Raw genomic sequence first — 19,308 nt, forward strand, 5'->3', positions numbered from 1 at the left:
ATACTTTATTAGTTTAATTGTGCTAAACTAAATGAAAACATCTATTCAGATCTGGTAGAAGTTGTTTGAATCTCTAAATATGAATCTCTAATGCATCTCCCCTTCAATTATCATTTATTATCCACCCATAAAAGGTGCAACCCCTGTGTTCCTTTTTCCAATCATGGATCAAAGGGCCCAAAGGTGTGCAAAGTATAACAAAAACATTCAAAATGCAATTATGCATTAAACAAAACAGATGTACCATATTGAATGTCTAAATTTGTCTAGTCTAGATACTTACTGTTGGTCTAACATGTCAGACACCATCCAGGAAAGGTTCATGGGAGCACGATACAGCATAAGACCTGCATACAAGAATCAAATTGATTAAAGTTTATTAGAAAATGTCAATTTGTTTATTGTACTCTTAAAAGGGCATCTCAAAAAGGATATAAAAAAGAGGGCTTAATGATTTGTGAGTGTTTAAGTATTTTGCTTGGTTTGCTGCATTTCAGACCGACTGTGGTAATAAAAAAAAAAATTTGACCTGAAATTTTTGGAAAGGGCTCAAGAAACGGAGAAGAACGTTGGCCATGCTGATTTGTATTGAACAGCTGACAGCCTAATTAAGAGTTGGTGACATTTAGTTTCAGTTTCCTTGGTTTTGTGTAGTGTTTTGTGCATTGTGAAAGTTGATTATTGTTGATCTTGTTTCATTTTCAGCCAATCTGTGTATGAGAATCAATGAAGAAAAAAGTGCCTTTGAAGTCAAGAGCTGCATTATGACATATCAAATGATCAAAGGTTTCATTCCATTGCATTTATGTATCTATCCAATATGTTCATATGATATACATATCCATCCATACCGCTTTATCCTTTGGGGGTCGTGGGGGGGCTGGAGCCAACCCGAGCTGAGATTGGGCAGGAGGCGGGGTTCACCCTGGACAGGTCGCCGGTGTGTCGCAGGGCCAAGATACAGAGACAAACAACCATTCACTCTCACACCAATGGTCAATTTAGGGTCTTCAGTTAACCTAACCAGGAGAGAACCCACATACACGGGAGAACATGGTTCAAGTACTTTCTTGTTGTGAGGGGACAGCGCTAACCACTACACCACCGCGCAACCCCAGATATGCGTTGCTTATGTATATATTGTGAATTCTGATGTGAACAGACTATTGCCAGTATCTTGTTATCAATTGAAACTAGTAGCCGCAGACTTTTGTGGTAGAATGAATTACTTTTCTATATAATGACTTTTTAGTTTCTGTCAAAATGGAAAGGGGAGGAGACGGACATCACAACGGTCGAAACCGTAAGTACTTGGTTCATCATTTTACACGGACCTCTCTGTTTAATGGTAACCAATTTACATATTCTATGAATGGTAATAATATACTTTTCTAACTGATTTGATTTGCAGGTCCGTCTTTTTACCGATACCCAATAGGAGATCGGCCATCAGCTAATGATCTTAATGATAATGCCATTGCTTGGTTGAATTGGGTTTGGCAAATAGAAATTCTTCCAGTAATGTTCAGAAATCATCGTGCTGTCAATGACAATAATGAGAGAGATGATAACCAAGTCATCATTGAAATCGTCGAAGGCGACGTAGGCTACGACAGTCCCGACAATAGCTTAGACACCCACAACGTCAATGTGAACAGTGAAGAGGATGCAGGTGTTGAGGGGGACCAGGGTGTAGAAGAAGACCCTCTGCCTGGAGGATCTAGGAGGAGGTCTAGACAGGAGGGTGGACAGGAAGATGAAGAGAGAGGCTGGTGGAATGAGTTTGATGACAGCAGCACTGACTATGACAATAACACTGATGATTATGACACTGACAGCAGCGTCTATGGCCACTATAATGCTGACAGCGATAGTGGAAGTAATCCTGTCAAAAATGCGGCTGCTTATGCTCAGCTTGCTGAAGAAGACCCCCTGCCTGGTCCATCCAGGAAAAGTTCAGGAGAGCATGATACAGCAGAAGACGAGACCAGCTACAACAAGTCCGTATGCTGTTATGGGTTGTTCAACAACATCTTTGACACAGGCACAGATAGGCCTGGCCAAGATCCTGTTCACAGTAGCATTGATTTGGTTGAAGGAGCGGAGGAGGAGATGGACGAGGACCACCAGCAGGTGGAGGAGGAAGCAAGATTACCAAGACCGTTTGGGAAGGCGTCAAGGAAGAGGCCAAGGGAACATGATGACGACAACAACATGAGAGACAGAAAACGATTCAAACGTTGAGATACGACACCAGTAATTTCAGAACTGTGACTTTTGAGTAGTGAGATTAGGATTTTAAAAGGGCCCAGAAAAAAGTTTTATGCAAGCACTTGACCTACAATTTGTAGACAAATCTCTCTCTCTCTTGATTTTTGTTAGATCAAACTATTGTTTTTCTTATTATCATTATTTTTAGCTTGCACATAATTTCTCTGAGACAAACTTGCTTTTCAGCAAGTAAGAAGCTGGTTCTCTTCTTACCGGGGTAAGTCACCATGGTAACTTATGCTGAACGGCTAACCTGCAGGTTAAGTTCAGTCCAACTCCTGACCAAACATATCTCATTAGGTTTGCGTATCCTCGTGAGATCACGGCAGAGAGAGCGATTGCTGGGCCACGGTGGATGATACGTGTGGCGCTTAAATGAACTACGTCGTGACAATGTTGAGTAGTTGAAAACAAGATGCTTTCTGAATTCATGAGGAGCAGTTGTGTCCTGTCAGCCATGATTTCTTTCCAACAAAAATAACCTAAATTTTGCTTTGCAACAATCGTCAGATTTTTTGATTGTTAATTGGCCATTAGCAGTGGGACTTGACATTGGCATGACACTCTGTTCTCAAACCTGTCAGAATGCAGGCTGGTTCCCAAAAGGAGCCGGTTCGGAATAAGCTCCCTATCAGCAAAAGATAATGGGAAATTAAGGGAAATTCAGCATGCCACTGTGTAATAGCTACTCTTGGCCACAGTGGCTTCCGCTCTGGAAAAGTTATCAATGGTTAGTCTAGCATGGATAGTCTAGCAACGAATAGTCTAGCATGGATAGCTTTATTTACATATCTTGTCTTGTCCGTCCCACTGTAGATTCGGTGCCAGACTACTTCTTGGACAATGGGTTAATCTACCTCTTCATTCCTACTGAAATCCCACATTTGACCCGTGAGTAGTGCCTCATTTAAGAGATATGACATATGTCTTCACATGTAGTGGCTCCACACTCCGTGGCTTCACAGAATATTACAATAATATCTGATGGCAATGGCTATGAGACTTGTCAAGCTGTCTGGTCTATGAGATTTACTGTGAAAACATACAACGCCAACAACAGTCGGTGTAACCAGAATGAACTCTGGGCGTGCATGCAGCCTTGATGAATCCCAGGGACTGCTCAAGTGCACCACTGTAGGAAATGATCAACGGTCATAGAACATCTCTCTCACCCTCAGGGCCTCTACGCTGCCTGTTGCACCACAGGATACTGTAAGTGCCACAATCAGTACTTTAGCCCTCTGCTGCAGCTGCAGCGCAGTATTAATCCACTGGGTGGCAGTGTTTCCTAATGATTCACGTTGGCTCTTCAGGGACGTCGGCACACACACACACACACAGGGACCATGTACACTGAATATGTGTCTGCATGTTGTAGGCTATATGTCAGCATGTGAGGAACCTAACATGACCTCTGCCTGATTGATGTGTGTACCAACAATGGCTGCATCTTGAAGGCGAATGCTCACTCCTTAAAAAAAAAATCATAGTAACAATTCAGTAACAATTCTTTGGCCTTTTCACTTTGCAAAACGGTGACAGTAACATTCACACTGTCACGCCACGCCATGGTGAACACGGGTTCGTCAGTGGATTGAGGTGCAAGAGAGCGCTCCGAGCGGGACCTGTGGCGCGTCTTTGTCAGCGCCACCGGGGGGGTCACATTTCAGACCGAGACGGAGATGAACGACAGAGAGACTGGTTAGTCTTCTTATCGTTTGCTGCACACTTTCCGCGTTTATCATTCAATTAGGCAGCATTCTAGTTAGAGGAGAGAGAGAGAGAGAGGGGGGGAGAGAGAGAGAGAGAGAGAGAGAGAGAGAGAGAGAGAGAGAGAGAGAGAGAGAGAGATAAGCAGCCAATCAGAACTCCCCCCGGGCGTTTAAAGGGACAGTGGGCAGTCTCTCGGGCTTTAAGAAAGACTTATTTTACAGCCTCTATACATTCTCACGTCTTCACCTCCCACGTAGAGTCAGACACAGAGCGCGGCGCTCGGAGTCGACATGGATCTCCTGAGTGGCGTTTAAAAAAAAGAAAAAGCAAGAAATTCTAGCTCCTCCATATACGCGCTGCTGCCGGATGCGCATCGCCCTCCCCCCGCCGCACTTGTTGCGCAGAGAGTGGATGCGCCGCTGAGACCTCGGTGAGGAGGAGGAGGAGGCAGGGACGGACTGCAACAGGTGCACACGGAGCATCTCCTCCAAACAGGTCACCGGAGGTAGGGACATTACGCACCATTTGACAATTTGCTGCTTGAATTCATTGCATGTTTTGGATATTTCAACCAAGCAATCGCCTGCTCCCACCTGTGGAGATTTATTTGGCATCTGGGTGTGAGGCAGAATTTGGATTCATTTAATTAACTGCATTTTTTGTTTTGTTTTGGCCTCAAGATAAAACACAACTTTAGATGCTCATCTGAAGATCCTTCGGTCGTCGTCAGCCCTCACCGTGCGCACAAAGCCAGGATGCCGGTCCTGACGAGCCCCGACATCGCGAACAAGTTTAAGGAGAAGTGGCTGGCGGTCTCCCCGGAGGATCAGGTCCCCGGGACCGACTCGGCCCCCCTTGACGACAGCCTCACCAGCCTCCACTGGCTCCAGAATTTCTCCATCCTCAGCGCAGACCCGGAGCGACCCAGCGGCGCTGGACCGGGCTGTCCGTCCTCCCAGCAGCACCTCTTTCTCAAGAGGCTCGGCCTCCCCAGAGGAGGCGCCGACTCTCCGTCCAGCCCTCCGGCTGGAGACACCGCGGCCACCGGGATGCCTCTGTACCTGGGCAGCCCCGTCACCTCCGGCAGCGACTCCACCGTGGCACCGCGGTTAGCCATTTGCGCACATTCCACACCGGGCTACCCACAGATCCCCATCCAGGCCAGCCCGCCGGTCGAGGTCGACTACAAGAGCAACCCTAAAGTAAAACCGCCCTATTCGTACGCGTCTCTCATCTGCATGGCCATGCAGGCCAGCAAGCAGCCCAAAGTGACTCTGTCCACCATCTACAACTGGATAACAGAGAATTTCTGCTACTACAGACACGCGGAGCCCAGCTGGCAGGTAACCGAGACCAGAAAAGTCCGTCTATTATTGATGAGTCAGATAAATGGTGAGGTGAGGGAGGGAAGGGTGAGCAATTGACTCCAGTGTCACCATCAGACACCATGTCTGCAGAGGACAGTGCATCAGACATGACCTGTTCTGTAGCCCATGTCAGTGTGGGGAAACAAAAATCACCAGCTGAAGGATAGAAACAAAACAAAAAACCCTCAAAATTCTTTCTTTTCATCCAGGACTATAATCATGCAGAACAAAAAAACATTAAATTATCTAATTTCGGCCTTGATGATTTCCATGACAAGTGATTTTCAATGCAAGAGTCTGAAATTTCCATCTTCCAGGAGTGGAGCGCTCGCACAGGGTTTTTGTCTAAGGGGAATGGTGATGAAGTGGAACACTCTAATGTGTGTGTGTGTGTGTCTGTTTGTGTGTTGTGTGTGTGTTTGTGTGTGTGCGTGTTGTGTGTGTGTTGTGTGTGTTAATGAGGGCTCCTGAGAGAGATAGCAGCTAAGCACAGCTGATCATGTTTGAAATGCACAGAGCTGCCTGATACTAGAAAGCCTCATTAGGTACATTTGCTCTCCCATACAAACAACATCAATACACCCTCCACCCCACCCAACCCCTTCCCTCTCATTCTCTCTTCTTGTCTCCCTTTTCAAAGACAACCTGGCATTTTCGGTTTTTGCACTACTGACTCAAAGCCTTTGGGATCATGTTAAATATCCTACCTTTTTTTTTGTCTTTTGTCACAGAACTCTATTCGTCACAACTTGTCCCTCAACAAGTGTTTTAAGAAGGTCCCCAGACAAAAGGACGAGCCAGGGAAAGGAGGATTCTGGCAGATTGATCCTCAGTATGCTGACATGTTTGTCAACGGCATCTTTAAACGCAGGAGGATGTCGTCTAACCAATACAGCAGCAGCAGCAGTGGGGGCACACAGAGACAGAGCAAACTGCTTCAGGGTTATCACAGCACCCAAAATGGTTGCCCTTACCAAGGGGTGGGCGGCAAACGGAAGCACCTGCCCTCTAAGAACAGCAACAAGATGATGAGGGTGACTGAGTCCCCCCTGTTAGGGACAGAAGCACACAAAACAGACATCCTGAGGGGGGACTTTGACCTGGCATCGGTGTTCGACGACGTTCTCAGCGGGGACTGTAGCACCTTCGAGGATTTGGACATCAACACGGCGCTGAGCTCCCTGGGCTGCGAGATGGAGGTTTCCATGCAGGGGAGGCCGCACTCGACGGGCCTGGGGAGGTGGTGCGGGGGAGGGGACCTCTTGTGTCAGAGCCAGCACCTGAGCCACCATCAGTCCTTTGGTTACATGGACTTGGGCGCGGGGTCAATGGAGTGCGTGGCCAATCTGGGAGAGCTCCATGCGCCGCCGCATCATCTGCCGCAGCCGGACCACGATCAGCTGCTGCAGAGCCACCACCACCTGCAGCAGTTCGACGAGCCCTCCACGCTGTTCCCGGAGCGGCCTGAGGAGGCGATGCTGCAGCCCTGGGAGGAAATCAAAGAAGAGGCGCAGGCAATCCCTCTTACGCTGGACCAAGGCTTCGGCCTGTGCGAGGGCTTCTTCACAGAGATGCAGCCGTGGGAGCGAGTGGAGGCCTATCTGTGACCTTTGACCCCCAAACCTCATTGACTCATTATTCACAGCTATCGGTCTAATCGCCTTTGATTGATTGTCCAACTCCACATTACCTGTAAGAGGATAAAACACAGGTGACAGAGCCAGACCGCTATTACTCCTGCATTTCTTCCAATCATTCTGCAATACACACTGCATCTGTAATTTATTTTTTATAACATTTACTTTTTTTTTGTGTTAAAATACAAACACGATCATGTCAAACTTATCTTGAACTCGAACTGCAAGCCCAACAAACAAAGATGCCCTTAACAAAAGACATTGATGTGACTATAAACTTTGTTATTATAGGGACTGTTTCCTGGCATAGGCTCCCATTACTTCCTGTCGGGTGATTGACAGGAAGGGGCAGAATGAAATGACAATACGAGAGAGTAACTTTGATTCAACCAAATTAAAAGGTCCATGCAGACTCTGAAGGCTAATGTCACTCTGCGAAATGGATGTCAGCGAATGTCTTCACGAGGAAGAAAATGACGAAGACCTTGACTGTGTGCACGGTTACTCTCAGTTGGATTTTCCTACCCTTTTTTTTTTGAAAATGTAGGAGCTCAAATATGAAGAGAATGTGCTCACGTGAGCGCTGGGCCGGACCGAACTGTATAAGCTACAGCTATTTGTCCACAGTGACAGAAGGAAAAGTGAAGAAAACCCGACAGGCCTCATTCAAAGCACTCTACAAACAAGCACTGTCACAGCGGGACTCTGGGGACACACAGGATTCTATTTTGCTACATTAGCATCTAACATTTTTGTACTGACATGCAGCGAAATCAGCCATTCGTCTCAACTGTCCGCCATGTTTTGTGACGATGAGAGACAGAGCCGCCAGAGCAGGATGGACACCAGAACGATTTTAAATTCATAGTGTGAGATTAGAAATCAGTCACTCATGACTTTGTTATATAGTCCATTTTATATATATATACATGAAGTGTATAACGTGAAGCTGGGCAGGAACATTTTCCATTTGTCTACAGTGACGTATTGCAAAGCATAAAAGAGGAGCTGCCCTGAAACTGAGTCATGAAATCGAACATTATGCACTTTGATAGGCAGCAGTTTTAGGGGAGCAAGACAGCTTCTTCTTTTTTTTTCACTATGTTTCCTTTTATTTTTTATGGTATTAAAATCTTGTTTTTTTCTAAAGTTTACTGACCATAATGTATGATGCATATATGCTGTAACTGTCCACGTTGGTTTATTTTTGAACAATTAACTCCATGCGGCAATAACTCCTGTTTGCTTCACTATAATGTTTTTATTTCCAGATATATAGAAAATTGGACCTTTGTTGATTATATTTCGCCAATCTGTTGATAAGGAATATGCAGTTCATTCATGGTTTTTTTTTGTGTTGATTATTAAGAACAGAAAAGAGTAGCATTTTCTATCACTGGGTGATGGATTTCTTTTTGTCCTCTATCGATTACTTTGGTCTTTGTCTTCTTTCTAAATAATTGTTTGAATCGTTTGTTTCCACAAATCTGAATTACATATTATGTACGAGTATAATTACTGCTGGTTTGGGGTGACAAGTGATGAGCAGCTTCACAAATTCAACTCTTAAAAGCCAGATTTTTAATATTGTATCATATTGATCAAGTTTGATACAGACAATTTAATCTTACCATGTTATTTTCATTTGTACTTTTTTAAAAGCTGTTTAATAATGCCTTGATGCAATAAATGGTGTCAATTAAAGAAAGAACAGTAACACAAACACTTTTGCTCGTCTTTTGATTGTGAGAGATGAAAAACATGCGCTCATGATGGGATGCGAGTGTAGAGGATACTGTGGTCGAGATTATAAGGCTCTGTGTGAGCAGTCAAGAGATAACACGTCGGCCAGGGTTTATCATTAATCAGCACAGACAGATCTGAACTCGCTTTGCATTTTCAAACACACAGGGTAAACATAGCATATGTACCTGAACTATCAAATTCTATGCATAGCGTTAAATGTCAGATAACCGTGACTGTGACTCCATTGTTCACACAGCAGTACTCGTGATTGTTCCTCACCCTTGGGTGTCTGAGGTCACAGTGGGTCACAGTTTAGGATGAAAAGGTTGAAAATGTCTTAAGACAAGAAATCAAAAATGAAAAACAGCATAATGGTATTAAATCTCAGAGCCAACACAAAGGAGTAGGTTGTTTCTACTGTACCGGAGGCTGCAGTTTCAGGATCACAGTTCCAGGACATCATCTCGATAACAAGATGGAGGACAACTGGAGTCTTAGTACTATGCAGTTGAAGTGTAAGAATCTAACTATAATAGTCCTGAAGGGAGGTATGTCTGCAACCGAGAACACGATGAGGATGACTTTGTTCATTGGTTCACTGCTTGCACATGTGTATTGTCACGTCTCCTGGAATTCCTGACGGGCAACGAGTTAACATCTCACATATTTTCTTTGATTTGACCCCTTTAAAGCTTTAAATGCTGTGTTTAATTTGGTTGTGGTTGTGGTTGTGGTTGTGGTTAGGGCAAAGGTTCCTTGTCGTTGTACACTAAATTCAACATCAAAAGACATCTTTTTGATGTTAAATTTTCGGACCTATCGAAAACATACAATATGCTGGTTTTAAAAACAAATGAGCACTACAGTAAAAAATAAAAAAAATCCCTACATCTATCTTCTGCTTCTCCGCCACATTTTAATATCTGCCACCGTCACAAGAAAGGGAAAACTCTGCTGCTGATTGTGCGCCAATTACGCTGGTTGCCAACCGCCATTAAAAACGACGAAGAATGAGTGTACAATCGATCACGTTCCGATCTCTTAGCTGGTTGTTGCCCAACAACACGGCTCAACCATAGCTCCCTAAAGGCTAAAGGTTATCTTGTGATCGCTGGCTGCATGACAAACTTTTATCCGTTTGATAAAAAAATTTGGCCAAAATGTGTGATCATCAAAAGTGGCCATTTTTGGTCATGGAAAATAAGTACACACCGCAGTGTCGGGAAACCTTTATTAGGGAACTAAAAGCAAAAAATGTGCATGTTATTTCCGATTTGGATTGTATATTCATAGACTGTGAAGAGTCTCAGGCAGCGTGGTACCACCTGTGCACTCACCATGTTGACCCTGCATCTATCAGAGTATAAGAAGACGGGTCTTAGCTGACAGAAAAAATGCCCCTCAAAACCTGAGAGCCACATCTCATCTCCACATTTCAGGGTTTCATTGCATGCCCTGTACGAAAATGCGCTTTTCCGCCTCAAATCTCTTTTTAATTGAAATTGTTGTGGGAAAAAAGGGGAGAAATGCGGCTAATCCCCGTCCCACAGGTCATGTGTGGAGATCTCCAGGAACGGGTGGAATAACTCAGATTCCTGAAAACAGCGGGTACCACAGCCAGATTTGAGGCTGTGGTGTGCGAACACCGACTACTGACCACTGACCACTGACCTCTCGAGCCGATAGAAGGGGCTGATCCTGTGACAGCCATGGGCCTTTGATACCATTTCTAGTCCTTGAGGTCACCCCTGCTGGCAGTGGAAAGGCAAGAGCTGGAGAAGAAACGTCAGTGTCACTATCACTATCAAGTTGAAGGCCAAAGCGGCATCTGTTACACTTAAATGTGTGTGTGTGTGTGTGTGTGTGTGTGTGTGTGTCATGTGTGAACTTCCACATTTGTCTCTGTTTGTCTGCGACCTTGTGCCCATTCGCTTGTGTGAGGTTACATTATATACCCATAAGGTTTTTGTTGGTCCACAGGTTTCTTTGTCTGCGCTCATGCTGATGTGTGCGCTGCCCGCTGAGCGTGTGTGTACACGGCTGCGACCGGAGCCCCGTGGCGGCCCAGATAACACTATCTCTGTGGAGCCAGAGTCCCGCGGTTCTATTCAGCGTGGTGGATGAGAGGCCGGGACTGCCCAGCACGCGGACCTGCTCAAAGAAGGGGGAACAAGCTGCGCCGTCGCTGAAGGCTTACCTGGCTTATAATGCTTTTATAACCTCCTCCTTGGTGCCCCCCTCTGGGCGGCTCTGCATCAGCCCCTGTGTTCCCGTGTGTGAGCTTGGGACGGTTACACACAGGAGGGCGAAAGCAGCAACGGAGACAAGAAGAGGGTGTACTCCGTCTTTTATTGCCACCATGGCACCCTCTGGACTGCTCCTGATTAGAGTCAGGCCTAAATAGGGTCAACCAGCTTTGCTAAAGAAGCACCCCTCCCAGCGTGGCATAGACACCGAGTTGAACCCACCGCTTATTGGGGAAAGCCACAGAAGCTTTTCTTTATTGGGCAGAGCTGATAGAAGACACATGATGGGGGTCCCTCACTAATTAGATCCTTCATTGTGGCACAAAGAAAAAAGTGGCAGCGGGTAAACGCCCTGAGCCTGTTTTATGGCCCCCGAGGAGCCCCTGAGTGAGCGTGATTACACATACAGGTTAAGTGTTAGATCAAGCTGATGAATGAAATCTCCTCGTTGGGGCATGGAAGCAAATGATTGCGCACATATATCAGGGATTGACCTGCACTACGAGTCACCTTCACCTCTCCCAACTGGCGGGAAATTGTCAACCGTCTCTGGTTTCCAGGTACCTCATCACATATTGATAAGGGAAAAAGACTGGGATGGTATTCAACGGGGAGACCATCCATTAATGCCTCTCCAGACCGGTCTGACAGGAGGGGCTTAGGCAGGAAACACACCTACATAGTCTTTCAAAAAAAAGACTGTTGTTTATGCATGAAATGCAAATCAGGTTTCCACTTAGATTGCCTGTTCCATTTTGAAAGGAACTGCGGATGGGAAATGAGAATAAAAGCACCGCGGTAAAGAACGGTGAAGGTTTTTTTTTCTTTCATTTACAGAGATTACGGTTTTACTTACTTGCGGAAGTGGTCAACAACGTGTGCACACGGCGATGTTTACAGTCAATACGAACAGGACCATTTCTAATGAGAACCGAATGTCTCTCGTGGCTTATCCCTAATCAAAAGCCTCGTTCGTGGGGGTTTTGTCCTAAGGAGCCTTTAGTCCTCCATATGTGGTGGTGACTAATGACGACTGGGCATATGATTTGCGGATGCACCGTGAACCCACAGTTCAGTTTTGATGTGCTAATTTCATTTGTTCAGAGCATGCAGTGTGGACAAATGCAGGGCTGCAAATGAGTGCAAACACAACTGCCCCCAAATAGACGGGAAATTACAATTACATATAGAGGTTCTTCAGGCCAAAGATGCTCTATTCAGCCTGGTAGGGCCGCACAGGGCTTGTATGCCTTTTATTCTTTTTCCTGCCCAGTTACTCTCTGTCTGTATCTGTAACGATTCTCTGCAGAGATGTGTCCGGAGCACGTGGGAAGGGGTTAGACATTCACCGCAATGTAATCTTGAGAGATTACATCTCTCAAGCTCCCGAAGATGAGAGCATCTAAATAAGTGTTGTATGATGTGCCTGCGATAGTGGTGCGTGTTTGCACTCAAAATTGACTACTTTACAATTGTTTATGTGTACGCACAATGTGCACTTTTACAATTTTTACATAAAAGAGTCATTTGAAGATTGGAAACATGTTTTACTTGAAGGGGTCTCTGGTCGGCTCGGTTGATGTGAGGTCCCTTGCAACACATCTTCTCTCACAGCATTCGTCGGTCAGTCACAGCAATCACTTGACTGTGAACGGTGTCCACTCCTGTGCACTGCTGCTTTGTCTTGGCCATGTGTACTGAATTTCCACTGGGACGATGGTGGGTGTCATGTGTCCTATTGTTTCTCATTAGCTCTTTGCATATATAACAAAGTGTTCCCACACCGCTGCTGACTTGAACGTGCCCAGGGGTTCTGCAACCTCAGGGTTAATTTCCATCGCGAGCTAATTAAAGCTTACCACAGGCGCGATCGCTCGATCATGATTGGATCAGAAATGGTTACATGACACAGGAAGAGGTGTAGAGTTACCTCCAAATCAAGTTTAAGGCTTTTTGCATTGGGAAAAAATATTTAGAGGGATGTCCCCCCACTGGTTCTTGGAACAGAGATTTTAGCGCTTAAATTAATGTAATGTCAGGAAGAGAACTTTTGTCTTGTATCATATAACTGTATAGCTAACTGATTCATAATGATACTGTTATAGCTTTATAGTGTAAGGTTGTGAGAGCACATTAGTATGACCTCTGATACAATACACTGCAGCTTCTCTGACAGACGTCTCTTTTTAGATGATCAACTACAGTAGGAGGTGGGAACCTTTTTTTTCACCTTTACCATGGCTGCCGTTTTGAAAGTTAATCGTTTTTTTTATTTTAAGTCACGCTTTCATTTGATTTGCTCACCTCCTTCTTTACTTAAGTCCGGTTGCATCGCTTGTACAGGTTGTATGAAATGGTTAATTGGACAGATTCTTCAAGTTGTTTAAAGCAGCTCTAAAGACTAAGAGAAACTCCACTGATCATCATGGTTCAATTGATATTAATTCATTTTTGGTGTTTTTTTTTACACACCTAGGATAATGCATTCTCCCTAACATTTGCACAGCTTTCCAACTCAAGAACATGCGCACAATATTCATAATAAAAGTGCACCAATTGTATCGTAATTGTATTTTGACTCATGTGTGCAACTTGGCATCCGACACCCGGTCACTGAAAGACATTCTTGCCCTGCGCCTTTGGTCTCTGTGGTCGCAGCGAGTGGCTGATTGTCCCACAGCAGACAGGAGGAGGGCACACAGCTGCCACACACACACACACACACACACACACACACGCACACACACACACACACACACACGGCACAGAGACCAAAGGGACTCACAGATTACTCAGGCTCACAGACACTCTCACACACTCATGCCCACACACAGAGGGCTAGCCAGAGGGCAGCGTGTCAGGAGGGTACGCACGGACGAGAGTGTGTAGACAGCGAGCCAGGACAGCGCTGGAGCTCTGCCATTCACATCACAGCATCAATCTCGGTGCCAAGGAGCAGAGCAGAAAACAAGTCTGGACCAACCCTCTCAATCCGCTGCTCTGCCTGATCCTCGGCTGGATCACATCTTCAGCCCCTGAATTCATCTCGCCACATTCAAGTTGCGATGTGCAACTTTTTGTCCTAGGGCAACTGAACCGCTTTTCTTTTAATGCTGTTTGACATGGACAAGTTACTCAAGAACTAGTTGGTCATCTCTAGATCAAATATGCTGGTCTCATTTTTGTCCACATCCCTATCAGATACAACCAAGTAGCCTTTCATTGACACCGTCTGCTCAAACTGTATTCATTTCAACCTATTTTAAAGTGTACGTATGTTAAAAACTTCCAGACTTTCATTGAACCGTCAATATTTTGGTTCCTAAATGGATGCGTGTGTCATCAGTCAGACCTCGGATTCTTCAATAAGTCTCTGATTGTTTTCTCCACGTGGCCACTTTATGTGGTACAGAACATTTAAGAAAGTAAAGGGGATGTAGTGATGAGCATAGGACAAAAAGATAAACAAAAGACACCAGATGTGTGATTCATTTCATTTTGTATCGGCTGATGTTTAAGTGTGTGAGGTGACTTTGTGTATCAAGCCACGCTTGTGTGTCTTTGACAGTACAAGGTGGTGCAGGTGTGTGTCCTTCCACTCCCACCTACTATGCAGGACCTCTTGAAGCCACTATACTGCCTCCACCATCCCCTCCTCCAGAAACACACACACACACACACACACACACACACACACACACACACACACACACACACACTGTTCCCCCTATGCCTGCACACTGGTAAGGGCTCTTATTTGATTAGCTGCGATTTGCTTTGTGAAGCGGTGGAGCATTTGGCTCACTGGGGGACCTCTCACACACTTTCTGCGGGGGGTCTTTGTCAAATCAAACAGACACACACACACACACACACACACACAGACACACATACAGAACACATGCAATGTGTTCAAACCCAGCGCTTGCTCAAGATTACCCCGGCCTTGTGCCCTTCCTTTATATGCTTACTGAAGCGATAAAATAGGTTTTTATAACAGCAAAATAAAATTATGTGCGTATATCAAAGCTCCTCTGTCTACATTGAGCATTAAAACGACAACAAAAGTCATCTTCAAACACGTGAGTCGACATGTGAGGAACACTTCACCGTGAACAGCTTCTCTGACACAGGCCCACTGACGTACCGACGTTTACTGACCGTGGGCTCATCGCGGGAAATCACCTCTGATTACACAAGGATGACTACAGCGCGACACCCTATCTACCGAGCCTTGGTTGCACTAACCACCAACCCCTTCAATAATGGATGTGGGGGTCAATGATGTGTCGGCGAGGATGCGTGTCTGCGGAAGACGTACGCAAATGACACAACACAAACACTGGCTGTCAACGTGTCAATGTCAGACACAGCGGGCCATTGTGCCTTTGTCATTCATCGGGGAAGATCCACACGGTGACGGAAGAGTTTTGATGACGGTGGCGGAGATCACACACACTGCAATGTCTCCCGTAGGTGTTTGCTCGGGCTGAGATTTTCCACCATTTTCATACTCATTGAACCATTCAGTGAACCCCTTGTGTCCTGGGTGGAGGCAGCTGCGTACGTGACATCTCTAAATTCATTTGTTCAAGTTTTTCCACCTCCGCTGATTAATTTCCTCCGGTATCGTGCAGGATTGTAGTGAATCACTGTGCGCCAATGTTTGGGTGCCGCAGGTGAGCGGTGTGTCCCCTGAGCCTGAGTGTGCTGAACACCCCCCCCACCCCCCCTTAATGAACAGCGTCATTGTTGGATATTTTCAAAGGAACGAGAAAATTAATGACCAGACCTGAGTCACTTTGTATTGTGGAGGAGATATGCAATCAATTGTACTATCCAGCAACATGTCCAATTATTCTTGTATGAGATTCATACACACTGGAGCGTATAAGGCATGATAATGTTTCTGACACTAGTCTTGATATGAATCAAAAGTACATAGTGCAAATAGTGATTACAAGAGAGTTTTGCAATGCAACACAAAAACAAAATGTGGCCCAGAGAGAATCACCCAACGGGGCACTTCCATCTTTTATGGACTAAATCTGATCCGTTGGCAACCCACCGTGACATCAGCCGTTAGTTTTTAATTTACCGTTTTGAAGGCTCGAGTGTAGCATTTTAACCAGCGCCATCTTGGATTTTTGAAAGCAGAAGAAGCAACATTTAGAGGAGCCTGAGGACACTGCACGCCCACCTACACCTGCGAGCTGCACCCATTGGACGGTTCTAGCTGTCAATCGCGCTGCATTCATGCCCTGATGCATACTGTGCTTTATCGTCTATTGAACTCCAAAGGAGGCCATAATTAACATTGTGCTGTATTGAAGAAGAGCTGAAACTAGTGATTGAGACCTTAAACTCCTCAGGAAAACTTTTACTGACGTCATGAATCTTTTTTTCAGCCACTTCCTCATTGATCTCACTTTTCCGGACTCTGTCCGACTCTACGTCCATTTTCACGCACAGTCAATGTTTTATCAGAAGAATATGTGTTTGAAAAATCCGCAATTTCTCACAACTTGTACACTTTACATTGTAAACATGTAGCGTTACAATCCTAAATGAACCAAAAACAAAACTCTGGTAGATACTGACGCATGTGTATGATCTACCCTATGTCCCTGCTCGGTAATTTCCTTTTTTTTAATTCCTTCTTAAAAGCTCAAATAGACGAGGCACAAATGTAATAACTGCAGTAACTCACACTTGCTCAATTTTCTTGTAATCCATCTTGCCTGGACCTTTGATGGAAATATCCTCTACAATTTCAAAGCTAAGTACCAGCTAAGTTTCTAGGAAATTTTGAGGACAGTGTGCTGGAATTAGATGAAGAACATAGGAGCTATGATATAACCAGCATCGTATCAATGGCTTTTATTCTCTGTTGATTCCCGTCTCTCTTGCGGTGATAAGCACAAATTTCTCTCCTCTTGGTTTTTCTCTTAGCCCCTGCTCCTGCTCTCCCATCTCCCGCCCACATCCGCCCCCCTGCACCCCTCCTCCACCACAAGGGGTTAATTAAAACTGATTGGGTCCTCTGGGAGCACACCTGCCTCTGACAGGTAAGGCATCAGGCTCTCATGAGCCGTGTGTATTTGTGCATGTGTGTGTGTGTGTGTGTGTGTGTGTGTGTGTGTGTGTGCCTCTGTGTGGATATGTGCTTAGCACGTCAGTCTGTTAGCACATCATGTGCTCTGCTGCTCTGAGGCCAAAGCAGTCCCATTGGAACGCCATGATGGCTAACGGAGGGTCTGTTGGTTTTATACCTATACATTTGCGTGTGAACCTTCAGTATTAAACTCTGCATTTGCATGTGATCCGTGTGGGCAGACAGATATGCATTTCAATCGTGTGTCCCCCCGTTTCAGCGCCACTTAAGGATCTCTCGCTTGATGGCTGATTAGACTCCGCTCGCTGGAACCAATCGCGGCTTTGCTTTAACTTCACGCCTGTCCGCCCATTCTGTCATGTAGAGAGCCGCCGGAGGTGGAGACGTCTCCGCGAACCTCGTATAATGATTGTCTTTATGAGCACTGAGATAACACACACGCAACATGAAGTGACATGAATTCTGATCGAGCAGAAGCCTGCACACGTCTGTGTAAACAGTCTAACGCATAAATGAAACATCCATCCATCCGTTAGATATACTGCATATCCTGTGAGGGTTGCCGGGATGAATGAAACAGTGATTTATTTAGAGGGAAAAAAAGATGCTGGCCCATGCTAAAGCTGTGTGTGTGTGTGCGTGCGTGTGCGTGTGTGTGTGTGTGTGTGTGTTCGCATACTTGCTGGCAGGTGAGGTGTTTGAGTGTTAAGGCAAGAACTTGTGTTGTATAACAGAGAAGCTTTCAGGGGAGAAGTGCAGCACACACACACACACACACACACACACACACACACGGTGCTCCCGCTGCTAGGTTGGCAAGTAGAACTGTCAAATTAGCCACTGGGGAACAAAGCGATCCAAGGGATCCACTGGGAAAAGGTGTTGGGGGAAGAAAAAAAGCAAAAGAAGGCAGAGAGCCTGAGAGGGAGGCAAGAGGTGAAGAAAGAACAGCACAGACATGGCGGAGAGGGGGAAGATCAGAGGCAGCATCACGGGGCGAACACGCAACTGAGAGTTGTAAATGAGTCGGAGAAAATAAGCGCGGGGAACACGAAGAGAGGCGAGAGGTTATTGAGACGGCGGGAGATCCCGGAGAGATAGTGATGCTGGAAACAAAATGAGCCGGTATGAGTAAGGAAATAGGGGCTACAGGTGGTGGTGTAATATGGGGAGATAACAAAGAAACACGAACTGCAAAATGAACAACACTGACATAAATTGTTGCCAACTTCAAGTTACTCCGAGTCGAGTAAGTTGAGTTAAACACAAAATACGGCAAACTTACATGACAGGTAATGGGATCGAAAAGAGTCAAAACAACAGATCACGCGGCATTACACATTTGAGATACTGTCTACAGTTATCCTCCGTAATGACGGAATAACGGGGGGAAAAAACAAGGTGAGCGTAAACAAGTTGTTGCTAATGGTGCCGTGTGCCCTTCATGGCCAATTAGTAGCCCAACAAAAATGTAACCTTTGTGTGACCTGCAACTGTAGCGCACCCTTGGGTCAGCCGCTCGATTCTTGAACACGTAGCGAGTTGCATTACTCGTCAAAGTTTGATCCACACGGAAAGTGAGTTAGCAGGATGAAATCTCATGAATGATCAAATGTCTCAATTAAATGAAACTTTTTCTTCCACAGCAATTGAAATATTTGCACATAAAAAAGATCAGGGGCTGTGAGAGGTAACAAGATAAAGATGTCTCGGTAATTGTGCAATCCACCATATAAAATATAAACTGTCGTAATCATCTGCATCCGTTCGCCAGTGTCTCTATGTCAGACACATTGTTTCTTTTCACCTTTAGAATCCACCAACTCACCCTGTAAACACCCTGACAGTAAAGAGAGGCAGAGGAGGAGCAGGAGCAGGAGCAGGAGGAGGAGGAGGAGACGGGACAGACACATTCTCTCTGTAATGAGCCGGGTTGAGGCCGAGCCAGACCTGGACCAGACTCTCCGCAGCTCGGTCCAGCTAATTATGCAGGGCTGCAGACGGCTCTGGCAGACAGAAGGGCCGAGGCGAAAGGAGGGGAGAGAGAAATGAAGATGAAATTGAAAGAAAAGCCGGAGAAATGGCGGGAAGGGACAGGGGGAAGACAGGAGCGACCGACGCATTTTTAAAGAAGCACATGAAAAGACTGGGAATATGTGAGCGATGAAGAAGGTGGCGGTGAGGGGAGGCGCGCACAAAGAGAGGACGAGAGG

General features: G+C 45.6%; 1 protein-coding gene and 1 long non-coding RNA gene across 5 annotated transcripts; one reads left to right on the forward strand and one right to left on the reverse strand.

The window, feature by feature from the left end:
- The first annotated feature begins 844 nt into the window (after positions 1 to 844).
- Positions 845 to 8,711, forward strand: foxj1b (forkhead box J1b). Of its 4 annotated transcripts, none has more exons than XM_035611578.2 (5): positions 845 to 2,488; positions 3,088 to 3,162; positions 4,242 to 4,489; positions 4,665 to 5,327; positions 6,083 to 8,711. In XM_035611578.2, exons 4-5 carry the CDS (start codon positions 4,740 to 4,742, stop codon positions 6,956 to 6,958), a joined length of 1,464 nt encoding a protein of 487 aa, XP_035467471.1. In that variant the 5' UTR covers positions 845 to 2,488; positions 3,088 to 3,162; positions 4,242 to 4,489; positions 4,665 to 4,739; the 3' UTR covers positions 6,959 to 8,711. The 4 variants fall into 4 exon arrangements, with proteins under 4 accessions (XP_035467471.1, XP_035467474.1, XP_035467473.1 ...); XM_035611581.2 differs by having other exon boundaries at positions 845 to 1,303; XM_035611580.2 differs by lacking the exon at positions 845 to 2,488 and having other exon boundaries at positions 2,530 to 3,162.
- A 191-nt stretch (positions 8,712 to 8,902) lies between these two features.
- LOC118286947 lies at positions 8,903 to 11,075 on the reverse strand. Its single transcript, XR_004785548.2, has 3 exons — positions 10,932 to 11,075; positions 10,406 to 10,506; positions 8,903 to 9,197 (listed from the first exon to the last, which is right to left on the reverse strand). It is a non-coding gene; the product is annotated as an uncharacterized LOC118286947 (long non-coding RNA).
- Between the last annotated feature and the right edge of the window lie 8,233 nt (positions 11,076 to 19,308).

Source organism: Scophthalmus maximus, chromosome 16, assembly GCF_022379125.1.
Source record: "Scophthalmus maximus strain ysfricsl-2021 chromosome 16, ASM2237912v1, whole genome shotgun sequence".
NCBI classification, from domain to species: Eukaryota; Metazoa; Chordata; class Actinopteri; order Pleuronectiformes; family Scophthalmidae; genus Scophthalmus; species Scophthalmus maximus.